Source organism: Rhamphochromis sp. 'chilingali', assembly GCF_963969265.1.
Source record: "Rhamphochromis sp. 'chilingali' genome assembly, chromosome: 18".
In the NCBI taxonomy this organism is placed as follows: Eukaryota; Metazoa; Chordata; class Actinopteri; order Cichliformes; family Cichlidae; genus Rhamphochromis; species Rhamphochromis sp. 'chilingali'.
In genome coordinates, this window is record NC_137945.1 from 7279889 (window position 1) to 7288873 (window position 8985).

At 39.3% G+C, this 8985-nt stretch overlaps 2 protein-coding genes across 2 annotated transcripts in view; one reads left to right on the forward strand and one right to left on the reverse strand.

Annotated features, from left to right (window-relative positions):
* The window catches only part of mc4r (melanocortin 4 receptor), a 53006-nt gene extending 48643 nt beyond the window's left edge, over window positions 1-4363 (forward strand). The window contains exons 4-5 of the transcript XR_013969516.1: window positions 1275-1433; window positions 3459-4363. The gene's annotated coding sequence lies outside the window, so the exon portion shown is untranslated. The remainder of the gene's footprint in view (window positions 1-1274; window positions 1434-3458) is intronic.
* LOC308385465 (serine/threonine-protein kinase pim-2-like) lies at window positions 29-5709 on the reverse strand. Its single transcript, XM_080864393.1, has 10 exons — window positions 5259-5709; window positions 4397-4639; window positions 4128-4262; window positions 3916-4010; window positions 3727-3774; window positions 3405-3623; window positions 3117-3297; window positions 2860-3030; window positions 1654-2770; window positions 29-1346 (listed from the first exon to the last, which is right to left on the reverse strand). Exons 1-9 carry the CDS (start codon window positions 5317-5319, stop codon window positions 2679-2681), a joined length of 1245 nt encoding a protein of 414 aa, XP_080720519.1. The 5' UTR covers window positions 5320-5709; the 3' UTR covers window positions 29-1346; window positions 1654-2678.
* Between the last annotated feature and the right edge of the window lie 3276 nt (window positions 5710-8985).

The window sequence follows — 8985 nt, forward strand, 5'->3', positions numbered from 1 at the left end:
AAGAATATATCACGATATATATCGTTACCGCACATGCTTCAAATTATATCACATTAACACATAGTGTGTGAGAAAGGTGACTAGAAAGAAAAACTCAATGCATCATGGGAATCCCCAGCAGCCTATGTCTATTGCAGCATAACAAAGGGAGGATTCAGGGTCACCTGGTCCAGCCCTAACTATATGCTTTAGCAAAAAGGAAAGTTTTAAGCCTAATCTTGAAAGTAGAGATAGTGTCTTTCTCCCGAATCCAAACTGGAAGCTGGTTCCACAGAAGAGGGGCCTGGAAACTGAAGGCTCTGCCTCCCATTCTACTTTTAAATACTCTAGGAACAACAAGTAAGCCTGCAGAGCGAGAGCAAAGTGTTCTAATAGGGTGATATGGTACTACAAGGTCATTAAGATAAGATAAGGCCTGATTATTTAAGACCTTGAATGTGAGGAGCAGGATTTTGAATTCAATTCTAGATTTAACAGGGAGCCAATGCAGGGAAGCCAATACAGGAGAAATCTGCTCTCTCTTTCTAGTCCCAGTCAGGACTCTTGCTGCAGCATTTTGGATAACTGAAGGCTTTTCAGGGAGTTTCTAGGACTTCCTGATAGTAATGAATTACAGTAGTCCAGCCTAGAAGTAATAAATGCATGAACTAGTTCAGCGTCAATCTGAGACAGGATATTTCTAATTTTAGAGATGCTGCCCAAATGGAAGAAAGCAGTCCTACATATTTGTTTAATATGTGCATTGAAGGACATGTCTTGCTCAGAGAGGGGCAGCCATCTGCTGTGAGCGGTTGTGGTTGAGGGGAAGAATTCTTTGAATTTGATATTATAATCGGTGTGTTTTGATTAGCTGTAACCTCCCCTGTGTTTCTATGACTAGTTGAGTGTTAGTCTCTTGTCTCTGTGTGTAATTAGTTCAGTTTCTGTTTTCAGTTTTTTGTCTCTTGTACTTTGCCTTTAGTTTTATTTTCATTTGCTCTATTATTTAGATTGAGCTCAGCTGTGTCTTCTTGCACTTATTCAATTTCAAGTCACTTTTATTAATGTAGCGCCAAAATCACAACAATGTTTGCCTCAAGGCACTTTATATTGTAAGGTAAAGACCTGACAATAATGCAAAGGAAAGAAAGGAAGAAAAGCCCATGTCACAAACTGGAAATGAGAGTGCAGTTGGACCTAAGAGCAGACTCAATCACTTGAAATATTTACAAGATTTATTCATGAGAGGAATCAACTTAAACAGGAGCACGGTCATTAACAGAAACTCTGCACAGGTGCCGTGGGAAACCAGGGGGCAGAGAAACAGTCGGGCACGCGGAACACAGGAAGAGCACGGGCTGGAACTTCTGCAACAGAGGAGAGAGGCATCACTGGACCGGGAAACGAGTGAGAGAAGGCAGAGTGAGAGAGACAAGGCCAACTTTTACAGACAGGTAAGAGAGCGCAGACGGTCATTAGCATCACAGTGGATTCTTTTGTCACACATTAGGTGATCAGTCAAACAAATTTATTAAATTTATCGAATTCACATTGAGTATAGATGGATATTAAAAAATATGGCTGGGAAAATGGGAAAATAGCAGTGGCTTGCTAGCTTTTGTGCGGCTTCCCCGGGTCAGTGAAAACTTTCAAAAGAGAAATGAATGAACTTACCAGGTTGCCCGATCTCTTCACATATCTTCCTCCTATCTCGGTCCTTTATATTCCTGTCTCGGTACAGAAAGCAGCTGGTGTCGTACAGCTCTGGGTTGTTTGCTACGGCATTGATTAGCCTTCCCTCAAAGTATGAAGGGCTTTGGCTGGATCTGCCCCTTTGACCTAGGTCACAGCCACGTCACCAGGCTCCTGATTGGTTGTCGCGGTGCGATTTTCCCAACTCGAGCGGTTGACGCGAAACGCGCGTATGCACAAAATGCAACACAAAAACTCACGCGCGTGGTTTTATTCGCGAGTCAAAAAGTTTTGGCGTTTTCGCGACGCAAATCTGCTTCCGAATTTTCGCGGGACCCGTAATCGCGTGTCATCGCGCTTTTCCATTGACTTTACATTTAAACCTGACGCTCTATTTGCGTACATCGCGTTCGGTGTGAACACACCGTTAGAGGTTAGGGCAACAGATGCAAGTCTTCAGAGCAGTGACAGTGTGACTTTCGTTGTGCATACTTTAACCTGATTTAGTTTTCAGTTTTCTTACTTGTCAAAATGCATCATGAGTAAAAAAACAATCCTTGACATGGTAATGAAAGAGTATTCTCAGCAAAGTTGAGTTAAACAAGTTTTAATGGAAGTTTAAGTTAAATCTTTTGATCTTTACTAATTTTGATTACATCAGCGTGTTTTATTACATTAACCTAATCAAATAATGCCAATTTTGATGAAGCTCCTGACCCAGCCCAAGCTCTCTATGAAGACGAGGAAAAACTCCCCGGGGGGCCAGAATGATGGGAAGAAACCTCGGGAAAGCCAATTCAAAGAGAGATCCCCTTTCCTGGGATGGCTGGGGGGGTTACAGGAATTTCAGGATAGCAAAATTTAGAATCGGCCAAAAAAAACCAAAAAACAATCTTTTCCTGTTAAAAAAACAAAAAAAATGAAAGAAAGACAAAAAAAAGAAAGTTAGGCCATGTATCACACTTATATGATAAGATATGAAATGTGTGTGTGTGTGAGAGATGGGTTTATCTGAGCCAGGGGTGGCGCTGGAGGTCCCCCAGCGTTGGGCGCTTCTCCGGGACTTCGGTTAAACATGCATCCAAGAAATTCCGGCAGTCTGGAAAGAAAGAAAGGAGAGAGAAGATGAAGATGATGGTTCCAATGATCCAAGCCATCAGTGAATCTTGAAGTGTGATGTTTTCTTACGTGGGGACAGATGCTCATTGAATTTCAGTTCGTTTTCGATGAAGGTCATGATATTAAAGTCCCCCACATGAAGCGCTTCGTACAGCACCACTCCCATTTGCCACACCGTGGTGGGTCCAGGCCTGTATTTTTTGCCCCAGTAACATTCGGGAGGGCTGTGGATAGGTGTACCTAATAAACAGACACAATTACAATTTCTTCTAAAACAAAAGGCACAAATTGCTACATCTGTGAAGAGCAGGAGCTGAATATGTTACCATAGAAGAAGCGGAACCGCGATCGCTCCGTAGCAAAGCAGCTCAGTCCGAAGTCAATGATACGAACTCGAGGCACATCTGAGCCGGTCTCAATCAGAATGTTGTCACTCTTGATGTCCCGGTGAAAGATTTGTTTCTCCTCCAGGTCCTTTGCTGCATCAACCAGTTGCTTCAGAATGACCTGGAAAAGATGAAAAAGACAGTAATGAGTCAACAGGTTGATGCTTCTCTGATACTCTATGCTTTGATTGAATGCTGTACAGTCTAAGGCTCTTCCAGTCAACTTACCTTGGCCTTTCCTTCTGGTAAACATCCTCCATTTTCTCTTATGTATTCAAACAGGTCCACAGCGGGGACAGGTCTCTCCTGCACCAGGATCAGCTCTGTGCCAAAGTCAAACCAGTCCAACAGAGACACAGGAGCCGACGTTCCCACTGATCCATCTGCTTCAGCTGCAAGCTTCAGCAAAATGGCCACTTCCACTGAGACTTCCTTCCCGTTTTCATCCTGATATATTACAACAAAGTGGATGATGAGGAACAGACGTTTCACAGGTGAACGCTGCACTCAGTCCAGGAATGTAAAAACAGTTCAAGTGTTGCACACTTACCGTCACTTGGATGGGGATTTTGTCCTTGGGAATGTGTTTGATGGCTACCTAAAAGACACAGAGCATTGGTGAGCATTTCCTCAGTATGACATCATTAAAGGTGTAAAACGGCACCTTTAATGCTCAGCTGACGATATTATCCGTTATCTGCATTACTGCCTGTCTTACTCCCACCATCTGAACACTTACTGGGAAATGATCTGTTATCCTGTAGCCAGCAAACACTGCTCCAAAGCCGCCCTTTCCTAGATGGTGCTCCTGCACATATCTGGCTTGGTATTCCCCTGAAAAGACACAAATGTTGTTTTACTACAGCTGTGACACAAATTACTCTCTGCTGTACCCTAAATGTTCATTTTGCTCTTCACCTGAGTATAAAAGCCAAGCTGCTTGCTACTTACGTTGCTGGTCGACTACTGAATTTTGGACGACGTTTTTGGTTTTGTCCTTTTTCTTTTTCTTGGGTGACTCTTTGCTGTCTCCCGCAGACTTCCTTCTGCCATTTTTTGTGCACCCTTTTGTGTTTTGATTGCAGTCTGCAGATGTGGAAAACACCAAAAGCGCATCAGCGTATTAGATCATACACACAAATATCTCCCAAACACTAATATCTTAAACCGAGCAACCAGCTGTGCACTTAATCTACCCCTCACTCAACTAATTAGCCTACCTTTACCAGCGTCCACGGAGGAAGACGCTTGCTCCCTGTCTCCACTCGTAGGCTCAGCAAGTTTAATCTTCTTTGGTGGACTGGTTGTGCCCGCTCCATCTTGCTGGGCCTTACGCTTCACTGCTTTGACCCGATGTGTATCTGAGCTGGTGGAAGGAGCAGCCTGCTCAGTGACCCTCCTTCTTTTTACGGGGGTCTTCTTTTCAGGACTGGCCTTTCTTTTAGCCATCCTGCTCTTAGAGTCTATAAACAACAACAACACAGTAGTGAAAAAGAGTGCTCGACATCAGGACTGGAAGGATTTTGATGCCATTTTAGGGAGTATTGGTTAAATTATAATAACAAGTTTATCCTTTTGATAAAAAACAGAGCAACACCAGTCCATACTAGGTCTACTAAGACTTAGATCTTCATGACACTTGTTGATCTGTTTTTACTGCTGAGTCCAAGAATAAACTTGTCACATTATTTTACCAAAAGACAAAGTGCCCCATTAACCTTTCTTTGATTAGATGTGTTGTAATTATGCTATTTTCAGTCAAACATACCCATATGGAAAAGAAATAGTACAAATTTATAAAAGACTTGCATAAGATGTGGCCTACTTCATACAGTGAATCATATCAGGCTTATATGATTTACTCATGAAAGTGGCCACTTTTTCATATATTGTTTTAGTAAGTATCCAAAACATACAAGTTTCACACAAGACAGATACAAACTTTATAAGATTTATATATATCTTTTCCATATGGGTAGGATTCAAATGTTTCATTTTATACACAGACTGTCAACATTTTTAGAAAAGTAGATTCTGTTATTTGAGGGATTTTACCCAGATTTGATGTATTTGTTTACTTACTTTGATCTCCTGGATCTTTCTTATCTCCTGAATTTGTATTTTTTCTCGTTTCCTTTTTCATGTTAATTTTTGAGACCTTTTAAAAGGGAAAATGTCACCGTAATGAGGAAATACTTCTTCAAATGTGTGCGCTTGTCTTTTCTAAGCTGTTTAAGCGAGTTCCGTAAGTGAGCTTTCAAAATAAACTCAGACTATGGCAACAGAACCTTGCCTTTCAGTGACATCACCAACTGCCAGTAAAACTGCTCCTAAGTAGTTTAAAGAAAAACACTGTGGCAGACAAATCCATAATAATTCATATAATTTAATTAAAGTCGATATACCTACCTATAAATTTTGTTTTTTAAATTGTGCATTTATTCTTTATATAGTGTAACTACTCGACCTTGTTTCTCTTTTTAAATCTAGAGGCAACCACGTTTTTGAGGTTGTATCACCTTTCCATTTTCTATTAAAGTACATTAATTCATGTGTACTTTGTTTTCTAAAATAACAACATCATAGTTACCCAATACCCCGTTGTTGTGTGAGTAGCTATGGGTTAACTAGCTATTGGTGTTAATTTACTGATGAACTTATAAAACACATGCTCAACTTACTGAAAAAGTCCCACAGTGGCTTCCATCCTTATGTTGGTTTGTCCAGTTTACGGCAGAACACATCAAACCTGGGGCCCATGTCAGCCCTACTTGCGGCCGTATATTTAAGTGAAGAAATATAAAGCAATTTGGCACTTGAAGTGCCTTTTTTGTTAGGGGGGATTTATTTATTTTTGAGTCCAATGTTAAAATGCGTTCTTAAAAAAGTTTTAAAAAGAAAAAATTTTATATGAAGGTCTAACCCAGGAGTCAGCAACGTTTCTGATGATAAGTGCCATCTAAAATTTCCTTAGAAGTCAACGTGCCATATGATTGCATTAGCAATAAATTTAATAACGCTCTATATCAACAGTTACACACTACATAGACCAACTTTATAGAATTATATTTGTTCACAGATGTTGGCATAGAGCAGATCAGCTATTTTGAAACAAAAAATATACTTTTTTTTATCAGTAACAAGAACTCCATAACAGCAAATGAACTGTACAACAGAAAAGTATCTCCCAAACACTAATATCTTAAACCGAGCAACCAGCTGTGCACTTAATCTACCCCTCACTCAACTAATTAGCCTACCTTTACCAGCGTCCACGGAGGAAGACGCTTGCTCCCTGTCTCCACTCGTAGGCTCAGCAAGTTTAATCTTCTTTGGTGGACTGGTTGTGCCCGCTCCATCTTGCTGGGCCTTACGCTTCACTGCTTTGACCCGATGTGTATCTGAGCTGGTGGAAGGAGTAGCCTGCTCAGTGACCCTCCTTCTTTTTACGGGGGTCTTCTTTTCAGGACTGGCCTTTCTTTTAGCCATCCTGCTCTTAGAGTCTATAAACAACAACAACACAGTAGTGAAAAAGAGTGCTCGACATCAGGACTGGAAGAATTTTGATGCCATTTAAGGGAGTATTGGTTAAATTATAATAACAAGTTTATCCTTTTGATAAAAAACAGAGCAACACCAGTCCATACTAGGTCTACTAAGACTTAGATCTTCATGACACTTGTTGATCTGTTTTTACTGCTGAGTCCAAGAATAAACTTGTCACATTATTTTACCAAAAGACAAAGTGCCCCATTAACCTTTCTTTGATTAGATGTGTTGTAATTATGCTATTTTCAGTCAAACATACCCATATGGAAAAGAAATAGTACAAATTTATAAAAGACTTGCATAAGATGTGGCCTACTTCATACAGTGAATCATATCAGGCTTATATGATTTACTCATGAAAGTGGCCACTTTCTCATTACTTTCATATATTGTTTTAGTAAGTATCCAAAACATACAAGTTTCACACAAGACAGATACAAACTTTATAAGATTTATATATATCTTTTCCATATGGGTAGGATTCAAATGTTTCATTTTATACACAGACTGTCAACATTTTTAGAAAAGTAGATTCTGTTATTTGAGGGATTTTACCCAGATTTGATGTATTTGTTTACTTACTTTGATCTCCTGGATCTTTCTTATCTCCTGAATTTGTATTTTTTCTCGTTTCCTTTTTCATGTTAATTTTTGAGACCTTTTAAAAGGGAAAATGTCACCGTAATGAGGAAATACTTCTTCAAATGTGTGCGCTTGTCTTTTCTAAGCTGTTTAAGCGAGTTCCGTAAGTGAGCTTTCAAAATAAACTCAGACTATGGCAACAGAACCTTGCCTTTCAGTGACATCACCAACTGCCAGTAAAACTGCTCCTAAGTAGTTTAAAGAAAAACACTGTGGCAGACAAATCCATAATAATTCATATAATTTAATTAAAGTCGATATACCTACCTATAAATTTTGTTTTTTAAATTGTGCATTTATTCTTTATAGTGTAACTACTCACCTTGTTTCTCTTTTTAAATCTAGAGGCAACCACGTTTTTGAGGTTGTATCACCTTTCCATTTTCTATTAAAGTACATTAATTCATGTGTCAACTTATAAAACACATGCTCAACTTACTGAAAATGTCCCACAGTGGCTTCCATCCTTATGTTGGTTTGTCCAGTTTACTGCAGAACACATCAAACCTGGGGCCCATGTCAGCCCTACTTGCGGCCGTATATTTAAGTGAAGAAATATAAAGCAATTTGGCACTTGAAGTGCCTTTTTTGTTAGGGGGGATTTATTTATTTTTGAGTCCAATGTTAAAATGCGTTCTTAAAAAAGTTTAAAAAAGAAAAATTTAATATGAAGGTCTAACCCAGGAGTCAGCAACGTTTCTGATGATAAGTGCCATCTAAAATTTCCTTAGAAGTCAACGTGCCATATGATTGCATTAGCAATAAATTTAATAACGCTCTATATCAACAGTTACACACTACATAGACCAACTTTATAGAATTATATTTGTTCGCAGATGTTGGCATAGAGCAGATCAGCTATTTTGAAACAAAAAATATACTTTTTTTTTTATCAGTAACAAGAACTCCATAACAGCAAATGAACTGTACAACAGAAAATGTAAATGCTATTTATGGTCTCCTCAAAACAATGATAAGAAAAATAAACTGGGCCAATATGGCATGTCTGTTAATACAGGGATGGACATGTTAATGTGATCTTTGGTCTCCCACTCAGAGACACAGGCCTACGAGTGTCCAGCATGCAGACCGCTAACTGAGGACACTCATGTGAGAGAAAATCTGCTCACACAGATATGTAGAGCCAAATACTGTCAATAAGGCCTCTGCAATGTTCTGAAGACAGTTAAACTTGTCAGGTAGTGACCATCCCTTAAGCTTTGTAGGCTCAGAGTGCAGGATGCACAGAGGTTCTCCTCCACTATGTAACTCTCAGTGCTGTCATCTTCTCTCTTCTCTTTCTTTGCATCTCCTCAACCAGTTACAAGCAGATACCTGCCCTTCCCTGATCCTGGTTCTGTCAGAGATTTCTTCCTGTTAAAAAGGAGTTCTTTCTATCCGTTGTTGCCAGTCACTTGCTCACAGGGGATTATCTGGTTGTTTGATCAGTTATGAATCTGCATTTGTTTGTAATAAATAATCTATTCCATATTTATTGATAGAAATTTAGTATTTATTCAGTAAGGTTAATTGTTGTTATTACAGTGATTAGCTTTTATTTATACAAATACAGTTAAACATTTTAAAATATATTCTTTTTAAGTCAAGTTAAACCTTA